Source organism: Geospiza fortis, unplaced genomic scaffold, assembly GCF_000277835.1.
Source record: "Geospiza fortis unplaced genomic scaffold, GeoFor_1.0 scaffold70, whole genome shotgun sequence".
NCBI lineage: Eukaryota > Metazoa > Chordata > Aves > Passeriformes > Thraupidae > Geospiza > Geospiza fortis.
This window is the reverse complement of record NW_005054317.1, coordinates 7,064,555-7,082,046: the sequence shown is the minus strand read 5'-3', so window position 1 is coordinate 7,082,046 and position 17,492 is coordinate 7,064,555. Positions and strand designations below refer to the sequence as shown.

Here is a 17,492-nt window from a genome sequence, read left to right as displayed (position 1 = left end):
GAACCTCTGTGATGGAGTCAGGAGGAGATGAAAATCCGGACTGCAATATCTTTTTGTCCTTTTTGGTTTTTTGACAACTTGTCTCCCTCAGGTTGCATCTCCAAACTGGACTGCAGACAGGTCCTACAGAACTGGAATTTGATATATAAAGGCAGGCAAAAGAGCTGCTTGGCTTGTGTGTGTTCTGTAGACACACTGGTGTGAAACTTCCACTATAAGTACATTAAATCAGGAAATGCAGACAAGCAGCAGGCAGGACTGCTCAGGCTTCTGCTGCTGCTGAGGTACTCAGCAGTGCCTTGATGGTCCCACCAGCCACTAGATGTCCGTCTTGTCCCACTCAAATCAGCCTGGAAAAGTCGTCAGGGAAACAAACATTTCAAACAAATTACAGACGAAACTGGGACCAGAGGATTTGTCTTAAAAGTTTCATCTATTGTAGTTTAAAAAATCAAGCCAAACTGCTGGCAGTTTACAGAAGTTCCTTTTATCACTGCAGTGCTTCAGCATTCAAGGGTTTCCTGCTGTATCCCTGAACTCAGCATGGGAACACATCCATCCAAGACACCAGCCCAACCCAGCCCTGAACAACATGATGGCTCTGCAGTAACTGTGAAAGTCTCTCAGCAGGGAAAAATACAGAAACAATTCAAGAGAAAGGTCATGTTCAGCCAGGTATTTTTCTTCAAAGGGGAGAAAGCAAACCAAAGTCCCGTCCTCTCGGGGCCCCCTGTGAGGCCAGGCAGATAGAAGCTGAGCAAGACTGACATAGAAAGCAGTTTCCAGCTAGTGACCTGGTGCCTCTCCATTACTACCAACAATCCTTATCTCACCTTGAATACAAAGCAGCCCAAGGAGCCATGGGCTGCATGTTCCTTCTTGCCCAGAGGGGACATGCAAGAACAGAACTGAGTAACAGGTAAGCAGAAAGGTGTAAAAGGGGCTGCTAGAACTTCTCAGCAAGCACTGGGGAAGAGGTGACTGCATGCATGTTGTAGGGATTAACGTGGCACATGGTAGTGTCACCATCCTTTTTCCTCCCTGCCAACATGGCTTGGTGCTAGATACTCCTAGACTAAACTCTCCTACAGCCCCCCCATCTACTTGAGTAGGTGGCACTAAAGGAGGCTGGTCTGGCACTTTAAAATGTCAGCAATGGCCAAAATTTGCTCTTGGAGAACCATTACATGTCAACCAGAATTCAGCGTTCAGCACACTCCCTTGGTCAAGAAGAAGGAAAACACAAGTTTTGTGGCACAGGCTTAAGCTATATGCAGGCACTCAAGGAGGGGACACAGACAGTAACATGGGAGAGAGCCACAGTTCCACACCACTCTAACAGCCTGAGCTGCTTTTGTAGGTTTCTGTAAGATCAGATGCGAGATTTAAAAGAAAAGTTCAAGGCCAAGGTAAAACCTAAATCATCTGACTCTGAAGCCTTTTTGACTTAGGCAGCCAATCACCCACAGACAGATGTGTGACAGATCCTAGAGGACACCCTGCCTCCCCCACTGCCAGCACCCCAAAATGCAGTGCAGACTTTCACTTGTGCCTCTACAAGAATGTCCTGTGGATTCCTGTTATCAGACACTGGGATCAGATCCCAGAGTCAGTGATGCTGTACCATGTGCTGTGCACCAGCAAGAGCAAGCATTCGGATTTAAGTCCTCATCCTTCAATCAGAGCCTGGTGAAGGGCAACTGTGGTAGAGACATCAGGAAAGGTACAATTTAGGATAGCACTAGGAGCCCCCCTCTTCCCTTGACAAGGTCAATTCATCCCCTTCTCTCACTCACAGGAGAAAAAAATGCACCTTTCCTGCAAGCAGCCTTCATCCCAGTGCTCCTTGCCCTCCCCACAGGGAGCCAAGGTTACCCAGAGACATCCCTGTGCTGCTCTGTCCCCATGCTGTTATCTGCTACTCAGCCACAGTGAGCATGCTGAACAGCTCCATCACTCTTCTCACAAGGCTTTTCATTCCTCACTGGCTGCTCTGTCCTGATCAAAATTCAGTGGTACTGCAGCACTCGCCCGTGCTGCATTCCTGGGCACAGTCACCGATGTGCGTCCGAGTTCAAAGGAGGAACAGCCATGGAATTGCAAAGGGAACTGAGATCAACAAAGGTACAATTCTGTCTTCTGACACCTGACAGCATTTGAGCTGGCTGTTCTTAACCTCTCTCATGCTGGGTTGCAGGTACAGTACAGAAGTGCTACACAGAAAAGCCTTGGATAGTCTGTGGCTACTATTTTGTAGGGAAGAAGATCAAACCCTATGGTGGCAGGCAGTGATATAAAATCCCCAGTGAGAAGAATCACTAATGACTAAGTCCATCCCCTTCCTTCCCAGGAGACACAGACCTTCTGCATTCTGCACCAAAGGGAAGCAATGGAAATGCACAGCAGTGTGCTGAGAGCTCTGGGGACCCAATGCAGTAAAGGACACGGAGCTGTTTAACAGTCCAGCTAAGAGGGAGCGTGGTCTTGAAACAGAAAAAAAACCAAAAGGCCAGATCTGCTGTTAAATATCCCCAAGGTCTTGCACTTTACACCAGTTTGTTCAGGGGGTTTTTTGTTGCTGTTCTGCCTGTCAGTAGCACAAAGTAAGAGACCCTCAGAGAAGCATGAGTCAGGGCTGCTGAAATGATCTATTTACAAGTCACAGCTCCCGTATAGAAAGATTAATTAAGATAGAGTGTATGACTCAGCTCCACTTATACTCTCAGGAATGTCCTGATCTTTTAAATCCCACACAACCACATATATTCAGACCCAGGTACACAGTAACTTCCCCGGTGACTGAAGGTAAATCTGTTCCTACATTTATCCATATAAATACCTGATGCTTGGGCACACCAACCTGCACTGAGATACCTCCCATGTAACACAGTGAGCAACAAGCCAGGACAGGTCAGATGGCCATAAGCCAGTTTAGCAACAGGGGAGTCCTGGACAGAGCCCATGGTGGTTTCGTAGGCAGGCTGGTCACTCTCCTGACACAAGATGTGCATGGCAAATCCCAGACCAGGAAGCACCGCTGTGGAAGAGGGGCAAATAAATATGTATTCCTGGCTGCACAATTCACCTGACTCACTGGGTCTGACTTTTCCTGAAGTGTCTCTCTCATTGCCCTAGCAGCACAGCCCCCACCACTGCTTCATGTCACTTGGTACCTTCAGAGCACCTTTCCTCCTTAGCAGACTAAGACCCAAAGAACAGTTCATGACAGCAGAGGAAACATGGCATGGCTCAAGACCCCTTCTCAAATCAATTCAACTGCTCTGTCCCCAAACCTCACCTCTCTGCCAGCCCTCGTTTAGTCAAGCCTGAAATGACAATAGGATCGAAAGGTTCCTCTGTCCCAGAGATGGTTATTCCCAAAGGGCCTCCATATCGCTTCAGCTCCACCGTGTAGATAATAGCACCAGTCGTCTCCTGCTCGTCTGAAAGAGAAAACAGGAATGCTGAATTCTTGTCATTTCCCAAATAAAAATAGTCATAGGAAAGACTTGCAACCTCTAGAAGCAAAAGCAAGAAGTCTTCAGTGACACTCATACCAAATAGGATTTTAACCTTCCAGACATCACTTAAGGGCAGAATAACAAAAATAGACTATAATCAATTGGAAAGTGGTGACTGGATAGCAGCAGCCCTTATCTTTGTTAGTTTGCACTACCTATTGGGAAATGTCATTACAGTGGACAGGCACCAGTTTGCATGAGGATTTCTGTACCAGAGTTATCTTCATCCTTCCTAATCTTCAATTTGACCAGGTCTTCGCACTGCCTTAAAATCTGCACAGCATCCTCCATTGAGCAATTGTCGAGTCGGATGTTATCAATGGCTAGCAGCTTGTCTCCCGGCTCCAAGGTGCCAGTTCTACATGGAGAGGAAAAGAAAACTAAGAGTACATTTGTATTTGCCTTTCAGATCTCACAACACATTCAGTTCTGCAGTGGAAATTACAATATTAACTTTTTACTGTCCTTGATCTTTTCTGGAAAACAACCATGAGCCGAGTCTGGGACACCTGTAATTTTAAAGAGAGGAAATTCGTGTAGAGCACGTATCCAGACAGAACCAGCCAGGAAGGTTAGATAAATATCCTTGGTATCCTATAATCCTGAAAATGCCTGATGTTTAACTGACAGATACTCTACCCCTTATGGAAAATCCTGTGTGAGCACTCTTAGAAATAAGCAATACAGACACACGAAATTCCTCTGAATGCCTTGATATGAGGTCTTGGGAACAGAGGGGAAGTCAATAAATGCTGAGTTATTTGCACAGTTCTCCACCAGTGCCCACAATTCGCTCACTCGGTTCACCAAAGCAGGACCTGAGACATGGCAAACTACCTGATGAGCCATAGCACCCCCTGGGATATATGAAGCCCTTTACCACATGCTAAACATCCATCTCCTAGAGACTCAGGTCATCTTCTCCATTAGCTCAACTCTATTCACTTCAATACAGACAAGATTTATTGCAAACCCTACTGTGGTCTAAGAAAAACCGCTAGGTGCTGAGATCTCCTTGGATTCTGGAAATATCCAGACCCAACTGCTACATTCAACTTCTCTGGTAGACATTCATGGAAGGCCATTTTGCAGTGGGTTTGACAGATGGAAAATCCTGCACTCACCTGTGTGCTACACTCCCCTTCTTGATGTCAGAGATGATCAAAGGATCCCCAAGCTTTCTGCTTGCAGCTGCAAAAGAGACACATAGTACAAAGCCTGATGGTGAATTTGCTCTCTGGGATGGGGATGGTGGATGGTTAATGGGAGAAGCACCATAAAGAAAGGGGATTTATATTCCCATCACAAAATGATGCTTCATAGTTGAATTCTGGAAGCCTCTCCAGAAAGAAAGGGAAAAAAACCCAACATAAGTCCCTGCAGTTTGCTGGTTGCCCTTTGCCCAGGTTAATTTCCTTAGGACTCCTGAAGGAGAGGACATGTAGTCCAGCAGCAAAGGGTGTCCAACAGGAAGAGGTGGCACTGCCAATCCCAGCACTGTTGAACACCCCTCACTACCCTTCACACACAAGAGAAAGGAGTCAAAGGCCATGGCTGCAGTCAGAATTAACACTGCTGCCCGGAGAGCACCCAGCTCTGCCCCATGCTCCAAGCATTTCTCTGTTCTTCAAGTAAAATGGGCTGTGAAATTTTCCAGGTGGAAAATAACCCAGGAAAAAAGCTCAGTTTTTCAGCTGGTTCAGCTCTCTAGGGCACTTAATCATACAACCAGATGAATCAGGGGTGGTTTGTGCTGGAGCTGGAAGGGGTGGGTGGTTTCCAGCTCCTATCTCCTGGCTGACCTTGATAACTTTTTCAGCCCACGAGATGTGAATACGCATCTCTGGGAGCATTTACATTTTCAGACTTGCCTGCAAGACCTGCTGCTCTCCCAAGATACCCAAGAGAGATTTATGACTCAAACTCCTCCTGACCTCCTTGTCATGCACACGCCAAACATACACCAAGAAAGAGCATCCATTCCACCCTGCATCCTTCCCTCCTGCCTTGCTATGGGAATTGCATTGCCTCATTTAAAGTTGACAGAGCTTCTCAGCTTCTCACAAAAACTGTGTGGGAAGAAAGAAACTCACAGCCTTTGAACATATCAGGTGCAGGGCAGAGATTAAAATATCTGTGAGGCACGTGGCACCAAACACACAGAGATCCACCTGCCTGAACAGCAGTTAAAGAGCACCCAGAAAGTCAGACATAGTAAGTGTTTACCAACCTCTCTGCTCTAGATTTTTCTGTTGTTTATATTCATTTATGAGATTTAAAAACATATGTCTAACCCAACACCTTTAAGGATATCCTCTCCCAGAAATAACAAAACCTTCTGTACTAAAGAGAGAAAAAAGACAGCCAATCCCAGTCGTGGGCAGGGCTGAGAACCACAGTGAGGTCAGACAGCAAAAAGCAGACTGTGACTGATTTTATAATAGTCACAGCAATGTGACTGCTGAATGGTACTGAGCCTGGAGGAATTATCTTCCCCATGTTTTGGACTGGACATTCATGTTGTGGTCTGTCTGCAGATCTAAGGGAGGAAGATATGTTGTGGAAATTCCCAGAGGGCTTGTGCCTATATTCAGCCTGTCCTCTGTCACCCTGGTTTTTTAAGATTTTCTAAGCCTTCTGATGTTGACATTCTTGTAGTGAGCTTTCTCACACACTTTCTGTAAATAACTCATTGTTTTGCATTCCTTTATGGAGGAGGAGAGAGTTGATAGACTGTTGGTTTGACCAGTGTCATTGGAGAGGTGTCACTGTCACCCTCCAATCCGCTGTCACTTTTGTAAAACTATAAATATTGGAGTCAGAAATAAAACTTCCCTTTTTCCTTGACCTTGAGAATGGTGTTGTGTTTGTGTTCTTTCGTGTCCTATAGCGACAGTCCACAGCATGGACCAGACTGCCCTAAGGACAGGAGACACTGGGCAAAGCTGAGCAGTGGGAATAAGGGTGGGGTTCAGGTAAAAACAATGCAGAAATCCATCCCCACATTGACTGAGAAGGGCACACACCATGGACTAACAGCACAGGGATTGAGATGTATCACTCTGATAACTATTACTGTTGTTCTCCTTTTCAGTATAGGACATGTATTTGCTGCTGACAGAGGTGTACAGAGTGGTGTCCAAGCAGCAGTGAGGGCAGACCCTGTGAGCACACCCTAAGCCCTGGGTCAGGCGGCATTGCTGCATGTTTAATCACTCCCTAGCCTGGTTCTGTCAAAACAATCCAGGTTAGCAAAAATACTTTTCACTGCAAGGTTTGTTTACTAGTTTCAAAGCAGAGGCAGTGTGACAGAAAGGGGTTAGGGAGGATCCTAACTTGTCCTGGTGGTGGGCTGGGGTGGCCATCTCTAACCTGACTAAGCCACAGCTCAACAACATGTCCAGAGACCATGAACACCAAGAGAGCAAAGAGGGAGGGGAGATAAAAACCAGCATGCAGGCACAGACAACAACATGCCTCAAGCTCTGCAGATTTATGTTTATCTCAACGTCTGCCCTGCAAGTCCTGTGACACGTGGGGGGATCCTGCACACAGTCAGTCCCTGAGCAGAGAAAAAGACCTTGTCCTTCTGAAGCTCCACAGTTGGTGTCAGCACTGAACACAGCACAAGCTTCCCATGACAGATGCAAGGGTAACAAACCAAGTGCTTTATCCATTAGAGAACAAAGCAAGTTTTAAGGAAAAATCATTCTGGGTTTTGTTTGCAGGTTTTTTTTAGAAGTTTTGCTCTCAGAACAGATTTTCTTGAGATCTGAGTTAAATGGAAGAACCATATACAACTGCATACTACCAACAACTGTCCCTACCAACAGAAAACTCAAACTTTAATAAATGGCAGCCCTTATAAATATAAAACATTCTAAATATTAATCACAGAATCATTATAGAAACACTTGGATTGGAAGGGACCTTAAAGATCATCTAGCTCTGCTCATGGAACAGGGACACCTTCCACTAGACCAGGTTACTTAAAGCCCCACCCAACCTGTCCTTGAACACTTCCAGGGACGGGGGATCACCACATTACATCATTTCTTAATGTAAAATGCAAAGGCTTTATAAAACCATCAAATCTGAAGGGTAAGTTAGAGAGACTTAATGAATAACCATGTTCTCTCAAGAGGTGTAAGATACAAGGTTAAGATAATGAAATCTCACAGCACAGAACAGAAGCTTGTTGTTCATTCTAAAAACCTGTAGTTACTGACTCCATTAATTAACCTTTGGCATCCCAAAGCCCTTCCTTGCACCCCAGCAGAGTGTCCAGATGGGCTTCCTGCCTGTCTGCTGGGATGAGGCTGCCCTGAGCACCCCTGAGCCCCACATTTTTAACCATCCTGGGCCATTCACACAGGGTGACAATGTTTATCCATGCAACAGCTGCCTGTCTGACAGTGAGAGAAATGCAATGTCACTGAAGGGGTGGCTCAGTAGAGGTCAGAGCCATTAGATACATGAATCCCTGGTGAGATTTTGAATAGACAATTTCCAATTTCCCTGCAATTAAAACAGGACCAACCTAAAGTACATCATTATTAGGACTGTGGTCTTTGGCATTAAGACATTTGCACAGATGAATAAAGCCTCCTTATCCATTCATTTCTGCTGTTAATGTGGCTATATCTCTTCAAAGGACATTGTCTTGGGAGCTCTGCTGCAGGAAGACACAGTTTGGACACTCAGCCTTGCCTCTGGGTTTTGCTCTCCTGTGTGTGAAATGGAGATGGCAGCAAAGGAAGCCAAAGGAGGAGATGGAGGCAGGAGCTGGCGTGCAGAAACCCATGCTCACTCTCAGCAGGCATCCTGGCTGTGGCCTCCATCTGCCAGGGCAAGCCACTGCAGGTGGAAACAGACTGTTTTTCAGACCCATTTGTATTTTTTGTAGATTTACCAGTACAAAGGATAGTTTAAATCTGCTCCAGTGGCCCAGAGAAGGCTCCATAAATCAGCAGCTGGTAAAGGTAGAAGCATGTGGCGGGGAAGAAACTCAAAATGAAAACACTGCTTGGCAGTGGTGACAGGGCAGTGATAAAAAGGTGAATTGATCAATACTGTTATTTACTTTTTATAAATTGCTTTCAGTCTCTCTGCTGGGACTGTGGCTAACCCAGTGTTTACACTGTGATGGATGACGAGGCCAGGAACACATGTCCAGTTTGTGTTTTTAATAGAATGCATAATGACTTGTACTGGTAAATTATTCCCCTCCAAGGAGGACCAGCACATATTTCACAGGCATCAACCTGTTAAAAATGCCCTTCATTACTGACCAAGCCAAAGCAACACTGCCAATGTGTAATTAAAGAAATTGTAATAATGCCATAAGAATGCATTTAAATAAGAAGCATTTTTGAATTGGAAACAACAAAGTCAGAAACCAAATAATCTCAGGATAGCTAAGGAATGAGAAGAGGAAAAAAGTGAATCAGAATTGATTACAAAGAGCAGCAGTGAAAATCAGATCCTCAGTACCCAACTTTTTCCTCTATCATTCATTAAGTGTAGCAGCAGGTGCATAAATTATCAGTGTCTCCAGCAGGATATCTGCCTCATCACAGATCCTTTTCCTTTCACAACCTCCAGGTAGCAAAACCAGATCAGGACATCCCACCAGGATAAAAGCACTGGAGTGAATCAGCTGTAGTGTGAGTGAGGGGGCAGGACAGGTGGCTGCTGAGCCTGCCCCGCCTGCAGACACGCTCGCCTGGGCTGGTGGCAGGGCACAGGCTGATACAGAGCCAGCAAAACTGGATTTGCTTGGCTCAGAGATCCATCTTCTCACTAGGACAGTGATTACACTGCTTAAGCGACTTAATCGAAGTTATCTATCTACCCAAATTCCGGTTTTATCACCTGCAAGCAGATATACTGCCTCCTCCTTATCTGCAGTGCTTCACACCAAGGGCACAGGAATTGATTTGTTAAGATATATAAAGGTAATTTGATAAACAAGCTATATAAAGCATTAATGCATATCTAAAATTAATGGCAATTTCAGTATCTCTTTAAACAGCAACACCAACACATCTCTACCCTACAGTGAATGTCACAACCAGCCCTTGGAGAGGATATTTGAGACAGGAAAAAAATCCCAAACTCTCAATAAGAAAGGTAATCTTTTGTGTAATCAACTATCATTTTGCAGAGGGGAATAACAAATCTATACCTTATTTTAAGAGCTGAGGTATTGAACGTATGAGAATATATGACTATTAGCTTCTCACTGCTGGAGACTTTAATTTATAAGAGATTTAGAGAAAACCTTCAAAGGTGCAACTGCATCATTAGAACTGGATGCAGCCAGCAAGATCAGAGCATTCTGCTAATGGAGATGGGTTGTTCAGGCTAACAAGGGTCAAATCTTCACATCCCTGTGTCAAAACTCCCAGTTTACCAGTATTTGCATCCTCATAATTCTGAGCCCCAGAGGTTGCTGCAAACAGGTAAGCTTCAGAGCTCTTGGAGCAGAAAGGAGCATGCTTTGCTCTTCAGCCAGCAAATGCCCTCCTCTCTGGGACAGAGGCTGAGATACTGGTATTTTCTCAGAGAAAATGAGAGTTTAACTGGCATTGTATCCCTTCACCTCTGGACAAAGTGCATGGAGCAGCACACACATGGCAGCTTCATTGTATGTCATTTAGCATATTGAGGAGACTGAGATGAGGCTTGAGGGCACAGACATCCCTCAGGAGTTCAAAGCACTGTCAGTGAGAGGCTCAGCCCTTGGGTTTTGTACTCATCCTTTGAGGAATGGAAAGGGAAATAGTGCTAAATGCATGTATTTCCACCGTGCATTTTGATTTGCTGCGTCCCTTTGCCACGCTGTGTTTGAGCAGAGGGAAGAAACTCATCCATGCTCTCAGACCACAGCTGGAGACTCATCCAGCCCAATCCTCCTCTTTCTGGAAAACCTTGAGATCTCTGAAAGATTAAATGCCCTCAGCAAACATCTGCCCCTCACCAGGAACAAGTACAGCCCCTCTCTGCATGTTCATCCCAGAACCAGCAGCATCTGCCCTCCTCATACACAAATCTCCTGGGTTTCCAGCCCCTTTATAAGGATTTCCAGCAGATTTATGGCTCCTCCTACAGCCAGCTCCATTACATGAATTCTTCCAATTCATCCATCAAGAATCCTGCTCTCCCCCCACCCTTTACCTACCTAATCTCCCAATTAGCTCTGAAAGCCACAGCACAGCAAGAACTTGATCACATTTATTCCTGTAGTGCTCCTCTGATGAGGTCGTAACACCTTCTGCCCATTTAAGAAGGCAGAGGCAAACCTTCCTAGGCAGAGGAATTAACTACAGAGAAGCCAGCTGAAGCCAAGAGGTAAAACTCATTGAAAGCAACTCATCTTACATCTGCAGTGTAGCTAGACTATAAAGTTCATGAATAAACCCAGTTCTGTGGCCATGACAGTGCAGTGGATCTTCTTCTGACCCCTTCACCTTCTCATCTACTCAAGCTGCTTCAGTTTTACAGAGTAGGGAACAGGAATCCAATGCAAGAGGCCAGTAAACCAAGCCCTTTAAAAAAGTAGTTATACACTTTTCCATATCAGAAGGAAAGCTGTAAAAGCTGCTTCTAGATCTACACAAACACTCAAGTCAGCAGAACTGAGAGGAAAGGAACTGAGCAAAACAGAGAAGGGTTATTTTTACCTCTTTTCTTTTGCTGCTTGCATCACACTCCTGCATGCACATCATGTCTCTGCAGGAAGTACTTAACATAAGGCTGCTTGCTTTGGTTTTAATGTCTGAAACTGGTATATTTATCGGCCTGGTCAGAGGCAAAGTGAAAAAATTATGATCTAATTTGCTAAGGATCATGTAGACACAGGTTTATATAGACTAATATATGAAAACAAAATTAGGATTAAGCTTGAATTTCATCCTTGCCGCCGCATTTTCTGGGTGCCTGTCTTTTTCTCCATTTTTCAGTATAATTTTGGCTCTGACTCAGGAAACAACTGCAATATATTTTAAGTTTATGCATGTGCATTACTTAAACAATGTCCTACAAACATGTTCAGCAATCAGAAAGATCAAATCAATTATAGTGTTAAAAAGCTGCTTTGTAGTTGAATAATGGGCATCTATTTAAAACCCAGGGGTCAGTTCCTTTCTATTAGCAGTGATTTCAAAAAAGTGTGTGAAATCACTTCCTTTAACAGATTTGAAATTAAAACCTTTCCAACATAAAAATATGTTTGAAGTGTAAATGCACATCTGAAGCAGATCCCGTTCAAATAAGACTTCACAAATAAAAACTTCTGTTCTTGCCAGCAGCTCCCAAGTTCATTTTGCTCTCTAGTCCCAGACATAAACTAAACTTTGAAACTTAATAGGGCCTTGCTCAAGCCAGCTTTTGCTACCAGATCCATTATCCTGGGCTGCTCCCTGAGGCTGGAATGTCAAGGCAGTGGCTGGGCAGCAGGTTGCAACCCAGCACAGTCTGCACCATGCACTGCTCCCCACCACTGAAATGTCATTATAGACAGCCTGCTGCTTTCAGAAAGCACTTTGATGTCTTCAGACATTAACTGCTACCAAGCCAAATGTTAAATAGTGTGCTGTTATTTCTCAGGATTGTCCTTGTGGCACGAATAGGGGAAGCTGAGAAGAGGGACAAGAAATATCACTAGGTGCAAAAGCATCATCCTGTCAGTGTTCCAGTCACTCCTGAGAATCATCCCACTTAGACCAGAACACCTCCAATTAACTCTCTAACTAATGCTGTAAATGTCAAGAGGTAATTACCATAGCTTCTCTTTTAATGAAACCCAGTTTTCAAGTGTCCCTTGTGACTCCATTCCCCAGACACAGCTGGGTCCATGCTCCTGAGGGCTCAGACAAGAGATCCCATTATTGCAGTCTCACAAGCTGCTCTGCTTCAGATCAGAGGTGGTGGCAGTCTCTGGGTATGGCAAACCTCAGATGATTCAACTGACTTTACCCAGAAGTGAGAGAGGGATGAGTGATCCGAGACCTGCGTGTGTTTGCCATACAGGAAAAATTCACTGACATAACAAGACCCCAGGTTAGCCAGAAATTTGGGATGGATCTGCCTAGATCATCCCCCTACAGCATCTTCTCCAAAGAGGCCCAAAGATCTTTAAATGAAAAACTATGTTCAGAAGGGAAACAGAGATAATTAATTAAGAGTAAGCAGAAAAGAGAGAAAAGAAGGAAAAAGGTTTATGTTCTCTTCTCTCAGTGCACACCAAGTCCTGGCACATGGCTCTCCTTCTGCATGGCTTAAGCTTGTAAATGAAACAATTCCTGGCAAACCCTGGAATTTAAAGTGCCTTCCCCTGTTTCTAAAACCAACCATCCTCTTCATGCTCCCCCTCTTGGCAGTTTCCCCTCTCTACCGTTCAAGCTGTGGGGTTTACCTCTTGTTTTCCTCCCTCCACCTCTTTTTGCAAGGGTCCCACCAGACCCAGGTAATTCTTTTTAAAAAGAACATAATACAAGTGTGGTCATGGAAATAAAAATAATATTACATATAGCATAACATAATTCTGCACCACAGATCAGGTGATCGGTTGACACATCCTTTGTGCCAGCCCTTCATGCAGCTGCTTTTCTCTGCAGCTGCCAGCTCATGGAGGCAGGAACCACACATCTGATTCATTCTGGGATAAATCACGAGCACTAGAGTGCCACGGAAACCCCACATGATCTTATCTCTCTGTTGAGTCCTCTAAAATGCCTATGTGGAAAGCAGAGGCTCTTGCAACTGCTACTGCAAGTCTGAGCAATACTTACAGCTGATTGTAATTCCAAGCTCTACACCTCTTTTCTTGGGCAATTTAACGTGGAAAGTACCGCTGCTGGGTATGACAGACTCTATAAAGCAAAAAACAAACAAAAGAGAAAAAAAAGGAGAAAAAAGAGAATTTTCAGTTGCATGGATGGTTTCTTTGGAATCAAGAAAACAAGCCCATAAAGCACTGCTTTATTGGTTCAAATAAGGTTATCTGAGGCCCTGTGGACCTCAGGTTGAAATTTGGATTCTCATTAAAAATACATGCTCTGAACATCAAGTTAAGTGCTCACATCACACTTTATTTCAAAACTGAAGCAGCTCTGTCAATGTAAATGGAAAAAAAAAAATCTTTTTTAATACAAAACTGCACTTTACCCCTAGCCTATAGCTTTGGCTCCCTCCTGGCTTCAAGGCCATAAATGAATATGAATATTATCCCTATTAATGAGCAAATATTTAAAGTATGTCCTCTTCATCTACTCCCTAGGCTTATCTCAGCCAAGCAGTGAGCACAGAACATTTATGAAAAGATCAGAGGAAGCCTCCACCTCAGTGCATGTTAGAGAACAAGAAATGGAGAAGGTCCTCCCAGGGTTTCTCACTCTTCTCTCTAAGCTGGGTGAACACGCTCCCTCCTGGGGGTTAGCAAAGGCACTGGCAGAGTCCCACGGGCAGAGAGGAGCAGCAGATCCTCTGGGAAGGTACCTGCGACGTCGAACTCGATCTCCAGCACCACTTTGTTGGTGAGCGCCGCGTCCCGCAGCAGCTGGTTGGCCTCCTCCATGGTGCCGTCCTCCGTCGCAATGCCGTTGATGGAAAGGACTCGGTCTCCTACTTGCAGCAGTCCACACCTGCAGTTCACAGAGGGAAAAGAGGGAACAGGGAGACAAGGAAAAAGAGGGAAGGAGGAAGAAAACAACCCCATAACCAGCCATGAGTTACTTTTGTCAGGCAAATCTGTTACAAGACACACAAAGTACTGACATATTCTGCAGAGGTGGCCCCAAAGAGAAAATAACTCATTTTGCTGTGCCCATCACAGGGTCCCTGGAAGCGCACAAGGAGGCAAACCTTTGTTGGTTTCTAAAGTTCAAACATACTTTGCTCCTAAATAACCATTTCTGGTCACATTTTTTGCAGCAACCAAGGGGGGAATAATTAACCCTTGCCTGTCTGAAAGTAAACACCATGGCTGAGAGATGACAATGATAAACACGAGGGAATGCGACTTCCTTCCCCATCTAACCACAAACGGCTCTTCCCAAGCACCTGCACCCTCTGGATCACAAACTAATGGCATTGAAAATTGCACAGATTCCCCTGCTTAGTTCATGGCAAATACTGAAGCTACAATCCAATACACTCACTGAAATGTCTCAGCAAATTAGATAACCATTTATCCCTTCTAATTGCATTTCTGGAAGCCAAATGCACAGTGATACTTTTTAACTGCCTTGAAAGGCCAATATTATTCCAGTGTGATGACCTGACAACATACCCACAACTGACCCTTTGGGGCTCTTGCTTTAGACCCACCTTCTCCAGGAACAGAGATCAGCAGGATTTTTACATTGGAAGGAGAACATGATGGCAAGGCTATGTTGGAGATGTACTGCTACAGCACAGTTTGTCTCTTGGGACCCCCCTGCATTTATAAGCAAGGTGTTTTTCACACATTCCTACATTCAGCATCCACCCACACTCCCTTTTTTTTACAGATACTGCAACACCAGCAAGATGATCCTCCAAGTAATCTCCCACATTATCTCAGCTCCCACCTGGGCTGGCCCATGGCTCTACAAAAACAAGACTGCAGTGCTCCCTGCAACCATGCGAAATTGCTCATCTTCCTTCTCCTCTATCAGTTGTTCACTTTAACTACATCTTTTTAGACTTCCCACTTATCACCTGATTGTCTACTAGATCAGAGCTTGGGAAACCACTCTTCAATCATTAACATAAGCTACAGAATGGAGAGTGGTCTCCAAAAGAGGTTTAGGATTATGGCATCAAGTCTAAGGTTCCCCTCAAAATGTGGAGTTATTTTACCACAAAGATTCTCCAGAAGAAATTAGTTATCCTGTTTTAAGCCTTCTCCAGAGAATCTTTATTCCCTTCCTGTTTAATGATCAAACCCATCTTTGTCTTCCCCTTTCTTTCACAGATACCTCACAGAAGACAGCTTGTTTCTTACTAAACCTTCCAGTCACTCTTCATCACACACACCCAATTCAGTTGTAAGAAAACACAGCACCACAGCTTCCAGGCACACAAAGGCATCAAAGGCAGCAGACACTTGGCTGTGTTATTCACATCCAAACAACAGGATGTGTATGAAAGGCCGAGGTATCAAGAAAAAGTACACACATCTGAATTCAAGAAAAATGAACAAGCACAAGAGCTTGTGCCAGTGGCCCATCAAAAGCTGAGACATGAACAAGTTTGGAGAGAGCCCAGGGAGGTTGTTTTACTGGTAGGAAGGTATATTCACACTTCTGCCTTAGTTCATGCTGTCCATGGAAAAATGCTGGCTACATTATGAGATGCAAATTCAGAGCTGTTTGTTCAAGAATTCTTGGATTAGGACAGACAACTCCACGATGTATAAATGAACCCACCCGTGTGAATAAATCACATCAAATTTAATTACAGTCATTTACTGGACTTGTGGCTATGCAGCCACATAGAAATATCAGCTTATAAAAATGAAGATGGCACCGAGTAGAACAGAGATGACTCCTCTGTCACTAAGAGGTCTCTTGCTATCCTGGCAGTGCACCTTTTGCACAGGAGGGATCAACAGCTGCATCACTCAGACATCACTGTCATCTAGAGTTCACACAGGGACACAATCCACTTTAGCATCACCCTTTCAGGCACAGGGGTTGGGATTTCATAGGATACTTTTACACTGCATCATTTGCAAACATTTGCCAGCTTTCCCACCAGAGCTGCCTTCTCCCAAAACAGCCATTTCTCATGGTTTTTCACTCAAGGTGCATTTGCCTGAGTCTTTTACAACTAATAGCTCTGCTAGGTCAGAGGTATTTTATTTCTTTTATTATTAGGCTCAGTTAATCACAGTTGTTTAAGCCCTGGTCTTGCAGGTTTGTAAAAGTTGGTGGTGTGATACCACAACCTTCTGGCTTCCTCTGCCAAGTACAAGGAGGCCTGACATCTCTTGTTAACCCATCAGAACCATTCCAGAGACATCCATGTCCAGTTGTTACGAGTTCTTGCATTGGGAGTGGAACTTGAGGAGCCAAGGGTCTTGCAGAGCTCTCCTTTGCTCTGCCATGGGATCCTACAAGAATCTTCAGACAGTTTTTCCAAAGAGAAGGCATTTGTCTCAGAGATGTTCAGCCTAACATCAGCACCTAAAAAGTGCTTTCAGACTGTGGGAGCAGACATGTCTTAAAATCAGAAAGGAGTACAGGCATCTCCTGGAGTGAAAGACAGCACTATGGATGTGCTAGAGTCCATGATGGGAATATCTCCCTGGGGTAGAACAGATTTGCATTTTACCATGACTCATTCCTTGGGCTTAAAGACAGCAACAGAGCAGCGGAGGTGTCTTGTTTGATACAGAGCAGCACATATTCAAGCCTTGGGCAAGATCTACACTGAAGAGCTCACTCAGCATCATCCATGTCTGTGTGGTCACTCAGCAGTGGGGGGAGCAGCTGTGACCATGGCCATCCTGCTGGATGCAGAAACTCATCCCTTGTGCCCTTCCATGCCCCTGAGCCAGCCTGCACAGGTCAGACATGCACATCTCTGTGTGTGTGCACATCTGTGCCTGCACACTGGGAGGTGGGTCTCAGCCCCCAATGGATCAAAGCTCTGCTGACAGCTTCAGCCAGCTGCTAAACTTCACTTTTGCAAACTATTCATACCCGAAAGGCAGAAACACAATGATCAAACAACTGTGATGAGCAGAGCTACAAAACATGTAGCTCAGCAGGAAGTATTGATTTTGGATACCAGGATGGAGAAGTCAGATACTCTCCCTCTGCTGCCAATGACAGCTGGAGGAGGAAGGACACAAAAGCTGTGTGCTTCAAGGCAGCCAAGAGGGGATGTCAGGCTTCTTCCCCTTCTACCCTCCCTGCTGATAACAGGGGCTGAATCACTGTCTCATTCAGAACCCAAAGGCTTAATCATGCACCCTGGAAA

General features: G+C 44.8%; 1 protein-coding gene across 1 annotated transcript in view; it reads right to left on the bottom strand.

Moving 5' to 3' along the window:
* Positions 1–17,492, bottom strand: part of GRIP2 (glutamate receptor interacting protein 2) — a 118,610-nt gene that overhangs the window by 19,480 nt on the left and 81,638 nt on the right. Inside the window, exons 13-17 of the mRNA XM_031056381.1 lie at positions 14,022–14,167; positions 13,316–13,396; positions 4,646–4,712; positions 3,734–3,879; positions 3,299–3,443 (exon numbers count right to left, since the gene is read on the bottom strand). Of these exons, the coding sequence (XP_030912241.1) occupies positions 3,299–3,443; positions 3,734–3,879; positions 4,646–4,712; positions 13,316–13,396; positions 14,022–14,167 (585 nt within the window). The remainder of the gene's footprint in view (positions 1–3,298; positions 3,444–3,733; positions 3,880–4,645; positions 4,713–13,315; positions 13,397–14,021; positions 14,168–17,492) is intronic.